Source organism: Carcharodon carcharias, chromosome 18 (assembly GCF_017639515.1).
Source record: "Carcharodon carcharias isolate sCarCar2 chromosome 18, sCarCar2.pri, whole genome shotgun sequence".
Lineage (NCBI taxonomy): Eukaryota > Metazoa > Chordata > Chondrichthyes > Lamniformes > Lamnidae > Carcharodon > Carcharodon carcharias.
In genome coordinates, this window is record NC_054484.1 from 105402707 (window position 1) to 105418333 (window position 15627).

Below are 15627 nucleotides of genomic sequence, written 5' to 3' on the forward strand. Positions count from 1 at the left end.
TGTAGCCGTCACTCTGCCATTATAGCGTTTGGAGGTCTGTCACTCCACAGCAGCTGCTGGAAGGGCATCCTCCTCGCACTCACTCAGTTACATCATTCGGTTGATCATCCGCCTTCCCCTCACTCCGAAGTGGCTACTGGTCGGCCACCCACTTTCCTTCACTCCGGAGCCGCTGTCGGTTGGCCACCCGCCTCCCCCTCACTCCGGAGCCGCTGTCAGTCGGCCACCTGCCTCCGCCGCCCCCACCCCCCCCCCCCCCCCCCCCCCCCCCACCCCACTCCGGAGCCGCTGTCAGTCGGCCACCCGCCTCCCCCTCACTCCGGAGCCGCTGCCAGTCGGCCACCCGCCTCCCCCTCACTCCGGAGCCGCTGTCCGTCGGCCAGTCACATGGTTTCTGTGGGAATGACCAAGATGCTGCGGCTCCTGGGCAACCTGATCCGGGGAGGGAGCAGCGTGAGTACCGGGGCCGGGGCGGGGGGAGCGGGGAGTGTGAGGCCCAGGGCTCGGGGCCGGCGGGGGGCCGCGGTGACCTTGCCGGGCCCGGGCTTGAGGGAAGCGGAGTCCCGGAGCCTCTTTGCTGGATGCCGAACATCAAGGTCACCGGGCCCGGGGTCTGGGGTCTGGGGTCCCTGCCCGGGGTCTGGGGTCTGGGGTCCCTGCCCTGCCCGGGGTCTGGGGTCTGGGGTCCCTGCCCTGCCCGGGGTCTGGGGTCTGGGGTCCCTGCCCTGCCCGGGGTCTGGGGTCTGGGGTCCCTGCCCTGCCCGGGGTCTGGGGTCTGGGGTCCCTGCCCTGCCCGGGGTCTGGGGTCCCTGCCCTGCCCGGGGTCTGGGGTCTGGGGTCTGGGGTCCCTCCCCTGCCCGGGGTCTGGGGTCCCTGTCCTGCCCGGGGTCTGGGGTCTGGGGTCTGGGGTCCCTGTCCTGCCCGGGGTCTGGGGTCTGGGGTCTGGGGTCCCTGCCCTGCCCGGGGTCTGGGGTCTGGGGTCCCTGTCCTGCCCGGGGTCTGGGGTCTGGGGTCCCTGTCCTGCCCGGGGTCTGGGGTCTGGGGTCTGGGGTCCCTGCCCTGCCCGGGGTCTGGGGTCTGGGGTCCCTGTCCTGCCCGGGGTCTGGGGTCTGGGGTCTGGGGTCTGGGGTCCCTGTCCTGCCCGGGGTCTGGGGTCTGGGGTCTGGGGTCCCTGCCCTGCCCGGGGTCTGGGGTCCCTGTCCTGCCCGGGGTCTGGGGTCTGGGGTCCCTGCCCGGGGTCTGGGGTCCCTGCCCTGCCCGGGGTCTGGGGTCTGGGGTCCCTGCCCTGCCCGGGGTCTGGGGTCTGGGGTCCCTGTCCTGCCCGGGGTCTGGGGTCTGGGGTCTGGGGTCCCTGTCCTGCCCGGGGTCTGGGGTCCCTGCCCTGCCCGGGGTCTGGGGTCCCTGCCCTGCCCGGGGTCTGGGGTCTGGGGTCCCTGCCCGGGGTCTGGGGTCTGGGGTCCCTGCCCGGCCCGGGGTCTGGGGTCCCTGTCCTGCCCGGGGTCTGGGGTCTGGGGTCCCTGCCCTGCCCGGGGTCTGGGGTCCCTGTCCTGCCCGGGGTCTGGGGTCTGGGGTCCCTGTCCTGCCCGGGGTCTGGGGTCTGGGGTCTGGGGTCCCTCCCCTGCCCGGGGTCTGGGGTCTGGGGTCCCTGCCCGGGGTCTGGGGTCTGGGGTCCCGGTCCTGCCCGGGGTCTGGGGTCTGGGGTCTGGGGTCCCGGTCCTGCCCGGGGTCTGGGGTCTGGGGTCCCTGCCCTGCCCGGGGTCTGGGGTCTGGGGTCCCTGCCCTGCCCGGGGTCTGGGGTCTGGGGTCCCTGTCCTGCCCGGGGTCTGGGGTCTGGGGTCTGGGGTCCCTCCCCTGCCCGGGGTCTGGGGTCTGGGGTCCCTGCCCGGGGTCTGGGGTCTGGGGTCTGGGGTCCCGGTCCTGCCCGGGGTCTGGGGTCTGGGGTCCCTGCCCGGGGTCTGGGGTCTGGGGTCCCGGTCCTGCCCGGGGTCTGGGGTCTGGGGTCCCTGCCCGGGGTCTGGGGTCCCTGCCCTGCCCGGGGTCTGGGGTCTGGGGTCCCTGCCCTGCCCGGGGTCTGGGGTCTGGGGTCCCTGCCCTGCCCGGGGTCTGGGGTCTGGGGTCTGGGGTCCCTGTCCTGCCCGGGGTCTGGGGTCCCTGCCCTGCCTGGGGTCTGGGGTCCCTGCCCTGCCCGGGGTCTGGGGTCTGGGGTCCCTGCCCGGGGTCTGGGGTCTGGGGTCCCTGCCCGGCCCGGGGTCTGGGGTCCCTGCCCTGCCCGGGGTCTGGGGTCCCTCCCCTGCCCGGGGTCTGGGGTCTGGGGTCCCTCCCCTGCCCGGGGTCTGGGGTCTGGGGTCCCTGTCCTGCCCGGGGTCTGGGGTCCCTGCCCTGCCCGGGGTCTGGGGTCCCTGCCCTGCCCGGGGTCTGGGGTCCCTGCCCTGCCCGGGGTCTGGGGTCCCTGCCCTGCCCGGGGTCTGGGGTCCCTGCCCTGCCCGGGGTCTGGGGTCCCTCCCCTGCCCACTCTGTCTGGTTTCCAGTCTCCCAGTTTTGCTGCTTCTCCCTCTCACTGGGAAGATCCCGGTGTTTAGGGGAAATTGGCCATCGTAGCAAAAGTAGATTTTTAAAATCATTTATGGGATGTGGGCATCACTGGCTGGGCCAGGATGTGTTACCAATCCCTAATGGCCCTCGAGAAGATTCTGGGAAATTACCCTGGGGATATCAGGGTAGTCGAATTGTAAAAGAAAAGTACTGTTAAATGCACAAAGCTTTCCACGTTTCTGAGCCTGTCCAGTTAGGATGAGTTCTTTCTTTGGTTTCTGGAAGATGCTGCCAGATATGCTGAGCATTTCCAGTCGTTTTCAGGAAGCTGTTGATTAGCTTCACATTGCTCCTGCCTCTCTCCCAATAGTTTCCTGATAGTGGCACCTATGGGTGTTGTTGCCTTAAATATCTGCAACCGAAAATATTGTGGAAATAAATTCTGCATCAACAATGCTTTGCCTCATTCACCATTTTATTCAGTGACTGGTATGTGCGAGATTTCTAACACTGCCACTCTTCAGCCCTGGTGGGAGTTTGCCAGTGGTTTAGTTTGTTTTCGAAATTTTGATGCCTGAACACTCAGAAAAATGAACTCGTATTTCCTTCTGTTCATACTTGTTAACAAGGAGGCATTGAGACCTTTTGTATCATCCCAACCACCATTGTTTAGAGCTGGGGAGCCCTGGTAGACCATGTAACTATGCAATTATAGTCTCAAGGTTATCCAAACACCTTAACGTGCCCACCATATTATGTTGCTGTCTCTAGGGAGCTGAGGAATTTGTTAATACCTGGCTAGTCCATCATTTCTATCAATCAGTGACAACAGACATAAAGGAATAAGTACTCCAGGTTGGCCTCATTGTGGCTGAAGATACCATGTTCTCCTACAGGGAAGGTGAGAGAATATGGCTCAGACTTTGGAAGAAGGCTATCATTGAGTTTTTCCAGCCTAAACCTTTTTTTTTGAATATTAAATGATTATCAAGCCCAGGGCTTAATGGAATTGAGGATTAGATAATGGACAGAAAACAGGATAGGAATAAAGGGGTCAATTTTGAGTTGGCAGGCTATTGCATATATCGGTGCTTGGCCCTCAGCTAGTTACAATCTATAATCAGTGACTCAGATGAGGGGTTGAGTGAAATATATCCAAGATTGCTGATGATGCAAAGTGAGGTGGAAAGTAAGTGAGCTGGACGCAAAGCAACAGCAAGCGAATCTAGACAGGTTTAGAATGTGGAACTTGCTCACACATGGAGTGGTTGAGGTGACTCACGGAGGTGTGTTTGAGGTGAAGCTAGATGAACATGAGGGAGAAAGAAAGAAAAGGATATAGATGAGGTTAGATGAGGAAGGGTGAGAGCAGGATCCTGTGGAGTATAAACACCACCGTGGGCCTGTTGTACAGCCTGGTCTGTTTCTGTGCTGTAAATATTCTAATATTCATAATTTTGTCAAAATGATGTTGCAGATGATGTGTTTAAAGCAGATTTAAATTGTAGTGCTGTTTGTAAGCCAAATGAGAAAAATATTGCGCAATTACTTGTAGATCTGCCCCTTTAATACTTCCTGTCGGTTTGATGAATCAAATCTCTTGTTGCTGTTCAATTCTGCAGAGCATCGTTGCTCTCTTCACTGATGATTATACCTGTGGGTAATTGCTTTGTCCTGAGGCTATTCATATATTCTAAATAGCTTGTTTTCTGTCTGTATATAGGTTGAGATTTCTACAGCAGGTACTTATTCCATATGAGAGAGACCCTACATTCACTATTCTGCCCAGTTCTCTGCAATTGCCTCTTGTGTAAATTCTCACCTGCAGGGTTGTCACTTGGTCAATCAATAAATGAGCTAAAAAAATTTTTACCTCCCTCTGAATCTTAAAGAATTCTCAGGGCGGAAACATTCAAAATAGAACTTCAATTTTTATAACTTTTTATTTCTAATGCTGGTGTCCTGCCTATTTAATGTCCTTATATTATATACTAAATGTGGCTTAACCAAAGCATTGTATAGATTTATCAATACTCTTTATTCTTGCTCTTTGGCCCCCGAAATAGGATACCCAAAATGTTACTGTTTTGAAAGGCTTTTCTACCTGGCCTCATACCTTCTGGAATTAATTCAAGCCCTTCCACGTTGTTCCATTGAGGCTATGCTCCCATTCTTTATTATTCCTTCCACAATGCGTTGCCCCTCAATTCTCCACATTAAGTTGCATCAAGGGTCTGGGTAACCTGCCTTTATCTTCCTGAGGTTGTTCACGGTTCTGACTGTTTCCCACCACCACCCCTCTTGATTTTGCCTGGCTATGGTGAATTATGAGATTGTACTCCCTTTAAATTCAAATCAGGGCACACAAGTTCTGTTGCAGAACAAAAATTTGTTCTAAACCCTGTTTGAAGTGTAAAGCTCTGAGCCAGATCAGCACACAAAAATACATCTTGGATGGTACATCACCTTGGAGGCGTTAGCTATTGAGTGGAATGAGGAAGTAAAGCCCACGGTTAAAGGTTCACCAAAACATTCTTACCACAGGTTGATGCCTCCTCTGCCTTCCCTTGTAGCAGCAAGTTTCAAGCTTATGAAGAGTTTGAGCAAGCTGATCCCGTTGAATTGTTTAGAGTGGGAAAGCCCTGTACTATAGAGAAATGCATGTTAAAAGGTAGGAGCAAGAAGGAAAGTTGGGCAGGTTAGTTTCATCCAACAAATAATAGAATTGTGGAAGAAATGATGAGGAAAGGCCACTGAGGGGGATACTGCAATCGCAGGTAAACAGCAGTTACAAATGTTTCTGGAGAGAGAAGGGATTGAATAATATCAGAAGGCAGCTAAATGCATTTGATGTATCAAAAGTTTATTGGGCCTAATAGTCATTTCCTGTTCCTACAGATCCTTATGTTGAGTTTAGCCAAGCCTCACCAGACCTCCTCCTCCTACTGTTCCCTGTCAAATTAAATGTACTTGGTGAGAGGGTGGGGTGGAAATGTGACATGGTGCTTTTGTGGAAGATGAAAGACAATCAGAGTTAAATTTGGCACATGGCATGATCATGGGCCAAGTAAAGGGAATTAACCATCCGCTTCTGCAGGTCTGTGTTGGAAATGCAGTGTGTTGGTTCTCCCAGCCATCTGGAATCTGTTACATTGAGGGCTGGCTTTCCTTGTAATTTTTTCCACAATTCTATCAATCAGATATTTTCTGATGTGGTTCATTACCATACTGACTGAGCTATAAATTAGATTGCTATTTACCCACAGTTAGAATTGCAGATAAGTCACTTTTTTTTAGGGTTAGGATTATGCTTCAATTTATTTTCTGCTTATCTCAGAGTTCTGTCGCAGTGTTAGAGTTCAAAGTTGAAGAAAATAACCTGAAACTAGTTCTCTCTGTCTTTTGAAGTAGTTACTTACAGATTATGTTGTAGACCTGTAACATGTAGTGAGCATGATGAGTTGCCGTGCCACATATCGAGTTAATGTCTGTTTCTAAATGCTGACATAGCATTGATTTTCTCAATAGCTGTGGCACAATTCTCTCCCTCTTCCCCAAATCAGCACGGATAAGATTGGTAGGGGGGGGTCAGGCCTGGTGGTGGATCAAACCTGACTTTGCATCGTGATTATAAACTACTTTTCTTATGTTATTATGTTGCGTGATGTTGCCTGACTTCCTTGGTCAGCTTCCACCCCTGTAGCTCAGTTCAAATTCCTGCTGAATAAGGTGCACTTGGCAGTATCTCTTGTTCTAGAACAGAGCTCTGATGGTTAATGCTTTAAATGCATATGTTATAAAAAAAGTGCAGTGTTTTTGTTTTAAATGCTAATGGCAGTGGCCCTCCTGCTCATTACTCCGCAGAAGGAATTTATTTATTTAAAAACATTTTGGAGTTTTTAAACTAGTTTTGGATTGTGGAGCAACCTGACCCTGTCACCTTAATGATGGGACCAGCTCTAGCCTAGATTGACGACATCTCTGTGTTCTGTCGTCTTTCTGTGAGGGTAGAGAGTGCTGCTTGATTGAAAATAGCCATTCTTTTCTGTAATTAATCTTAATAAATTCTGATTCTCAGAAATCTCTCACATCAAAGCAAAGGGCTTTCACAACCTCATTAGTTCTGAAGGAAATTGGGCACTCTCCTACTTCCGAGGGTTGTACCTCCTAGTTGGCCACCTTGTGGATACAAAGTGGTTCCTTGTGTTAGTCTGACAGTCAGCGGAAGGTGCTCTTGGATACGGGTGGAGATTTAATCTGCTTCTGATGTCTGCTGTACCTGTGCATGGAGGGAATTATGTCGACACAGGAAGGAGTGAGAAATTAGTAAAATGCTGCCTTCTGCATCGCTGACCTCCTCCACCTTGAACACAAATATTTGGTTGCAAAGCCAATAATGCACCAAGATCCAGTTTTGACAGCCGTGTTTTGTACACAGGACTGAGGCTGTGTGGTACATTGTGTTTGTAGAATGCCAGGCATGTAGTAGCATATTTGTATATATAGTAGAGTGTTTGAGGGTGACCTTGGATCACTTAAAGCCTGCATAATTTTAATGGCTGGATTACTGGTAACCATGGCCCAGTGTCCTTATCAGTAAAGGTTAATTGTGACCTTTTAAATAACATAAAGGCAATAACGATTATACATGACATTATTATTGCAGAGCATTTGAGTTTTGAGCCTTTCGAGCCAGCTTCCTGTCTTTGTGACTCTGCCACCAGTCAGCCAAAGTGAAAGAGAATCTGTGTACATGGAATGTGCATGTATGTAGATTTTTTTTTCAAAACTGGTTTAAATTTTAGAAAAAGCTTTGCTTTTATATTAGCAGTAAAATTCTACTACATTTGCAGTGGTCCTTGTCATTTGATAATGGTCCCAATAGAACCTTGCAGACAAAATATAAATGGTAAACTGAACACACAAAGGAGGAAAATCAAATAGAAATAATTCTGGAGAATGTTCCAAAGTAGGAACCCATCTTCGAGTTGATTAACTACCGGGCCTAAAACCTTTTCAACTTCCTTTCAATACGCACCCAACACTCAATTATATAAAATTGTCACACCAGATTCAAGTGATCTCTCTGGTGCCACTGCTTAATTAAATGAATGCCTGAGATTTTTTCTGGCCATAACCTTATGATTTGACAGTGAACCTTAAGTATACTAGTAGCTTGTGACATGATACCTATTGTAAGTCACCAGCTATTTTCCAAGTGGATTTTAGGGCCTTGTTACTGCTGTTGGAAGTTTCATTGGAGTTGTTCAAGGATACTCAGTCACACTTTGTGACACTTCCTAATTTGCAGATCCTAGTTTCCAAAACCAGTCAAACCAGATGAATGGAAATCTTGCATAAATGCAAATTTTACATTCCTTCCATTTTCCAACATTAATGACATGTTTTTTGTGTTGTTCCATCCCCCTGGTTGCGTGGTTTTCCACATCATTTGCCAGGCTTCAGCACTACTCCCTTCTTTGCAATGGGATGTGCAGCCATCAACAGTTCGAATCAGAAGGCTCACTGTAGCTCCACTGTGTAGAGTTAGCAGAGTCTTTCATTTGCAATGCTGTGGCTGTCTCCCTATGAAATGTTCTCATTTTCTGTTGCACTCAAACATCTGAGGAAGGTGGTGAATGGGCTAGATGAGCTGAGCAATGATATTGGGGGCAGAGATCGAAAGAGCAAAGTGCTCTTTTATTACTTCAGTTTCACCTTGTGCAGCTTTATCCAAATCCAACATATTGTGAGGAAAATTAGACTGTCAGAGTGGGTTTGACTAATTTCTGACCTCATTGTAAGATTGTGTTCCTTTTGATCTTTTCTTTTTAGCCCATAAGTTTTATAGTTCCATCTATAGTGTCATTGGATGGCTTTAGATGCAGTGTTTGCAAACTTAACTATGGTGTACTTTAATAGGCGTACTTGTCATGTGTTCTGAATGCCTAAAGCACCAAATATTTGTAAAGATATTCTTTTAGTTAAAATCAGAAGTGTTAATATGGAGTGATCAGGTGCCTCTGGCATTTAAAAATTAGTGCATAATATTGTACTTGTAAGATGTGATTCAAGTTGCAATCACTGGGGCTCTGAAGAAGGGTCATACGGATTCGAAACATTAACTCTATTTCTCTCTCCACAGATGCTGTCAGGTCTGTTCCGTTTTCCAGCATTTTCTGTTCTTGTTTCAAATGTAATGTCTGTATGGAGCACATTCCACAGATGCTATTATATCAAGCCCCAGAGTAACTTGAACATTTTATTATGTATTTTTTCACAGGATGTAGGTGTTGCTGGCTAAGCCAGCATTTATTGTCCATCCCTAATTGCCCATGAGAAGGTGATGGTGAGCTTCCTTTTTGAACTACCGCAGTATTTACATGGCTAGTCCAGTTCAGTTTTTAGCCAGGGCCATTGAATGTTGAGGGCTAATGGTTAGATTGTCTCTTGTTGGAGATGGTCATTGCCTGACACATGTGTGGCATGAATATTATTTGCCACTTATAAGCCCGACCCTGAATGTTGTCCAGGTCTTGCGTATCTGAGGAGTTGCGAATGGTGCTAAACGTTGTGCAGTCATCAGCGAACATCCCATCGCTTTTGACCTGCTGATGGAGGGTGGGTCATTGATGAAGCGGCTGAAGATGGTTGGGCCGAGGGCACTATCTTGAGGAACTCCTGCAGTGAGGTCCTGGAACTTCAGCTACCTCCTGAGCCAAAAAATGAAAACTGCCTAACAGCAAAATTGGTTGAATGTGATGTCTCTGGGGAATGGATGTGCCTTCTCTTCCCCTCACCTCTCCCCAGCCTGTCTATGGCCTTCTTAAGTTTGAAAGTTCGCCGTTTTGGAGAACTGTTTGATTTTCATAACGATTGTTTCTGACCAAACAATAGTGTTTTATCTAGAGGAAAATGTGTTCAAGATGAAGAAGTAGTCATTTACACAGAGTTTGTGCGAAGACTCTTGGGGAAGAATTTTCCTTCCTTTGGGGGGGGGGTGGGGGGTAAGTGCAGGAGCAGGTGCATGCAGGTGCACCTCCGATCAGCGCCCCCAATTGGGGGCATGCTGCCATTTTAATTGGCCGGCCCATCGTGATGTCCGCCAGGAAGCGCTATGTGTTCCCTGTGCGGGCGGTGGGTTGGGGGGGGCGTTGGGGAGGTGGATTCCCTCAGCCGGGAGTGCGCTCTTTCGCTCATGAGCGCAAAAGAGCACATTCATCCCCCGAGGCTAGGTGCTGCCTCAGGGACATCGGCACCAAATTCAAAAATGGTCAATGCACAAAATTAAAATTTCTCTGACATGAGTTGGGACATGTCCATCACTTTCATTCAAACTTTGAAAAATTTTTAAAAACCTACGTGAAACCTCATCCCGCCCGTGGATGAGGTTTCATACTTTTCCTGAAGACAACGAGGCCTTAAGGTTGGACAGGCAAGTCCATTAACCAGCTCAATTACATTTTAAATGGCCTCAATAGGCCGTTGACAGATGGCGGGTGCACAGCTGATTTGGCTGTGCCCCCGCTGACCTGAAAGTTGAAATGACGCGGGGTGACGTCGGGAATTCCGCCCGACGCCATCCTGCATCATTTTACGCGCTGGCGAATAGGCCCCTCCCCCCCTGCTAGCTGACCTCAATATCCTGACCTTGGTGTAAGGTAAGCTATTGACTGGGACTCTATACACTACAGACACCAGTGGCTATGGTGGACTTAGTTACTACTAAAATCTAAATAAAAACTAGGAGAGATAAACACGAGAGGACATGGCTTTAGGGTGAAAGGGGAAAGGTTTAAGGGGAACATTAGGGGGAACTTCTTCACTCAGAGAGTGATAAGAGTGGAACGAGCTACCATCTGACGTAAATGTGGGCTCACTCTTAAGTTTTAAGAATAAATTGGATAGATACATGGATGAGAGAGGTCTGGATGGTTATGGACTGGGTGCAGGTCAATGGGACTAGCGGAATAATATTTCGGCACAGACTAGAAGGGCCGAATGGCCTGTTTTCTGTGCTGTAGTGTTCTATGGTAACCTTTCAAAAAGGATCAATGAGTAATATATTAAAAGTGATCACACCTTGCTCCCATGTTATAAAAAAAAGTCATTTCTATACTAATTTTTGTTGTTATTAATACAGCATAGCGATATACCTGCACTTAGAGATAAATCTGTGCAGTTAGTTTATTTGTGTTCGAAGCCTTGTGCAAACTTTCAGACTGATCTCGTCCAGATTCTTTTTCTGGTTCTCTGATAAGCTGAAGAATTGAAATAGCAAACAACATTTTCACAAGCAAAATACTGTGGATACTGGAAATGAAAATGGGAAATGCTCAGCATACTCAGCAGGTCAGGCAGCATCTGTGGAACAATAAACAGAGTTAATGTTTCAGGTCGATGACCTTTCATCAGAACTAGAACAAGTTAGAAATGTAAGAAGGGTCATACAGACTGGAAACATTAACTTTGTGTCTCTCTCTCTACGCAGATGCTGTCAGTCCAGCTGAGTTTTTCCTGTATTTTCTGTTTTTGTTTCAGTTTTCCAACATTCACAGCATTCTGCTTTTATCTTAGAAACGTAGTAGGTTATAAGCAAGTGAGCGGGGGGAAGATTTGTGATATGGTGGAAAGCAGGAGAGATTAAATGACAAAGTCATTGTTGCAAGGCAAAGGGGCGTGGTAATGGAACAAAAATGTGTCTAGAGGAGTTGTGCTTTTTAAAATCGTGAACAGCTGGCGCTAAAAGAGAAAAGCCAGGAAAAAATACAAACACCTGCAAAGAGAAGGGAAACAAAATGCGGTAGATGTTAGGATCTAACCTTGTCGAACTCAGTGTTAAGTAATTGAAAAATGAGCTGCAGTTCCTCAAGCTTATGTTAAGCTTCACTGGCAGACTGCAGAAGGCTAAGAACAGAGGGATCAGACTGGGAGCAAGGTAGAGAATTAAAACGACAGGTGACTAGAAGCTCAGGCTCAAGCTGAATGGAGGTTTTCCACAAAGTGGCCATCCAATCTGCATTTGATCCCCCACCCCCCCCCCCCCACCCCCCTGCCCACACCAGTGTAAAGGAGACAGCATCTGATTGGGTTTCAGTCAGGCTACTGTTTTTAATGAACCAGTCAGAAAGCTTGGAAAAAGAGCTGGGTTTTCTATCAGTCACCATTAGTGCTCTCCATGTGCAGTGCAGAACGCGCACACAATAATCTGTATCACGTGCCAGAAAGGTCCCAAATAACAATGACTAGTACTGAACCTCCTTGAGACTCTTCACTCCCTGTGTCTCCCACTCTGCAGTGGATTATGATCTCCTAACCCTTTTCTGGGACTATCCCAGATCAGGTGTACTCCTCGGATGATCAACCTCACTTAAGGCCTTACAGGCCTTACAGACACTTAAATGGGTCTGAAGAACTGATCTAACCTACCCCCTCCCCCCAAGGAACCACCAAAGAATGTTACCATCATCCAGAAGCCTTTTTAACAGGTCTTAGCTACATCATAACAACCTGGATATTATGAGCATGCGGGCATCTCTCCTTAGCAATGTACCTCTCCACTTAAGAGTGTACGGACATGGGTTTTCAAATTTGACTGTGGAAGGCTGTATGAGACATATGGAAGACTTCCTGAATTATATGTTTATAAGTTTATTAAAGAACTGGATATGCAATTCACTCTGATGGTAATTGCAACCTTGATAGTTCTAGGAAAAGAAAGTATAACCTTGTTTCTAATAGAGAATCAAAATCTTATTCATGTTACAAAGAGATGTTTAAGATATTCATCAATATTTAAAGTAGTATTTACCTTAAATCCCTGAGTAGAAAGCTACTGAAACTAGCAAGATACCTCTATCCCAAATAAGGGGAGAACTGTCATCATTGTACAACAGCAGCTATGCCTTTACCTTGAAAGATGCTGCTTGAATCCAATAAGTCTAAAAGTCCTACTGATTTTTATATCATAAAAGAACTGAACCAGCAGGAAGCATGTTGAGCACTCATGGTGGACAATATCCTTCGTTTTTGTCAACCTCCTTCAAGCAAACAGGATACTGAGAGGTACAGCTGTGGTCACTACACCCCATTTCTAGGGGTCAGTCGTCAAGTTATTTAGGATCATCCTTAAGGTTATCCATTATTAGAATGTAGTATCTTACAATTTATCAATGCCTTGCTGAGGTATTGTAAAAGTTAGTTCCTGTTTTTTTTTCCAGAACTGCCTTGTGTTAGAGGATATACCACATCCTATGGCCTTAAACATCAGGTGCATGTCGACATTCTAGTTGGCGGTAATGGTTCTCTTAATTTTAAGGGCAGTCAGTTAGGAATTGTTAACTGGGACCCACTGTTGGCAGTCCTACATCAAATACAAGAGTGCTAGCACCATCAAGTGATCTGACAACATGATGTTCCACATTGATATAAATGTGTAATATCTATAATAACCAGCCATGCCCACCAGGGTGAAACACGCAATGCCACATTAGAACAGGTTAAAACAAAATGTTTGGTGGTCCTGAACTACTGCTAAACGGCATTTTTGAAATATTGAGTATGGAAGCAATAGGAGACTGAATGCTGTGCAGTAATATCCATCATAATATTTTGGGTTCAGTGACTAATTGTTGGAATGTGCTTCCACTTTAGGTTCCATCGTAATGGGGGAAAAGATGTTTTATACACATACTGCACTATATTGTCCAATGTTGTGACAATTAAAGAATTAAGTGTTGGACCACATATGTAGTATTCATTGCCAGTTATAAGCCTATTAGTCTCAAACACAGGATCACAACAGCTGCAATTTATCTTCTGACTTTTGCTCCAAATGTAATTTGCCAGTTTTATGATAGAACATCCAAATTCTCTTCCTGTAATTTTACATATAAGATGATTTGTTCTATCATCCCATGTGTAACCATTTTACTCAGATTTTAAAACCCAGAAACGTAGGGATAGGATCTTCAATGCAGTCAGTTGGTAGCATTTTCACTTCTGAACCTGATGGTTGTGAGTTCAGGCCACACTCTGGAGCAATTCATAGCACTATTTCAGAAGGATAGTGTTCTCCTTAGTGTCCTGAGCAATATTTATCCCTCAACCAACACCTAAAAACAGAATTAAAAATAAAGCATTGGAAATACTCAGGTCTGGCAGCAACTGTGGAGAGAGAAACAGCGTTAATATTTCGAATGAAATATGACTTCTTCAGAACAGAAAGAGTCATATTCGACTTGAACTGTTTGTTAACTCTATTTGGCTCTCCACAGATGCTGCTGGACCTGCTGAATATTTCCAGTTCTTTTGTTTTTATTTCAGATTTCAAGCATCTGCAGTATTTTGCTTTTACCTGAAGGAAATGTTGTTTTTGGGAACTTGCAGTGCTCAATTTGGCTGTTGCTTTATCTGCATTGTCTACTTTCAATGACTATCCGTCAAAAAAAGTACTGTTTTCTACGTGAAAGTGCTTAGAGACAGCACTGAAGTTGTGACTCAATATAAATGCAAGTTCTTTCATTTCTTTAGAATATTTGCTGCTCAAGGGATAACTCCTGTTGTGGGGGGTTTCCTCGACTTTGAGCTTGTAGCAAAATTTAAAGCTGTCGTGTATCTACATTCTTGACAGGAGTGGTATTGTCCTTCATGTCACAGCATGAACACACCAAGCCATTGAATAGTGGCACATGAGTTCATGCAAGCAACCCTCCTCAGTTTTGAGATGCTTCTTAAACTTTTTACTAGGGAAGAGCAGTGAGCAGAAGCCAAACGCTTCCTCTATGCAGTGGAAGTCTGCGGGTGGGTGGGGGGGGGGGGGGGGGGGGGGGGGGGGGGGGGTGGCTGGCAGGAGGAGGGGTGAAATTTGCCAGCGCCCTCCACCCTATGTACTTTGCCAACAGTTGTCTGAGTGACACTGATAGAAATTTGGAAACCAATCTTGGACCACTCTTAGCGGATGGGGAGGATGTTCTGGCCAAACACACACACAAATGTCAGCGTCTTTTTAAAAGTTTGTTTTTACTTTCTAATCGTCGCTTTGTCGTACAGAATTTAAGTATTGCTGAAAAAAGAGGCATTTTTCGTTGAAGCTTTTCATCTTACACTCATCAGGAGAATTCACAAGCTGCTGTTCTCTTGCAGATTGTCCTGAAGAGTACAAGACAAAAATATTTGACAAAGTTTATTTTTTTCAGCAATATTTGTACTTTCTCTTCATGTCCTTTATTTTTACACTGTTGTTTTTACACCATCGCACACCCCTATTGTTAATTCCACCCAGCTGTCCAGTCACCAGTGGAAATTGTTCAATGATGCATAGTCAAATTCCCTTCCGAAGCAGAGATCACAATTCTAGGTTACAGGACTGCTGTTTTAGAGATTTTTTTTGAATAGTTGGAACATTCAAGAAAATGTACTTGTGGGTCCCAATCTCACTCCAGGGTTTGAGCAACTAATCTAGGCTGGGGCTTCAGTGCAGCACCAAGGGACTTGTCGTATTGTCAGGTTAAAATCAAGGTCTATGCTCGTTCTGATGGTTCATGCCATATCTTTTGAAGCAGAGCAGGGAATTTTTCTGATGTCCAGGCCAACTTTCTTCATTGATTCAACACCACCAGAAGCAAACTAACTGATCATTCATCATTCTATTTTTAGGGCCACCTTGCGTTCTGTTCATCTGCCTAATAACAGTGTAAAGTAATTCATCACGTACAAAATAATTCCAATAAATCACTTTAGTTGAATTCAGTGATCCATTATTCCTGGTGGGAGTGAGAGCCCAAGATAATGCTGTGACACTATAATAAATTGCAATTCCATTCGCCGGTGCTCTTGCTGGGAATGCAAGACTGCTGCATTTGCCCACCTATAGATGCTGCTTCATTCTTTCTAACTCTCACTTGCCTGTGCACCTTGCCATGGACTTGATTTCTTTCGGTTATTTATCATTGGGCGTTTAGAATTCTGTGTTTCATTTCTTCCAGCCTGCCAAAGCTGTAGTGGGATCTCGCAATTATGCAGATTTTGCATCCGAAGCATCATTTGATGTTAAGGTAATTATTTGCGTTATCATCCCTTAACCATGGTTATTTA

General features: G+C 46.8%; 1 protein-coding gene across 1 annotated transcript in view; it reads left to right on the top strand.

Annotated features, from left to right (window-relative positions):
• Positions 1 to 295: 295 nt before the first annotated feature.
• The window catches only part of LOC121290942 (pyruvate dehydrogenase E1 component subunit alpha, mitochondrial-like), a 31146-nt gene continuing 15814 nt past the window's right edge, over positions 296 to 15627 (top strand). The window contains exons 1-2 of the mRNA XM_041211999.1: positions 296 to 453; positions 15519 to 15587. Coding sequence (XP_041067933.1) covers positions 388 to 453; positions 15519 to 15587 — 135 coding nt within the window. The 5' untranslated portion in view covers positions 296 to 387. The remainder of the gene's footprint in view (positions 454 to 15518; positions 15588 to 15627) is intronic.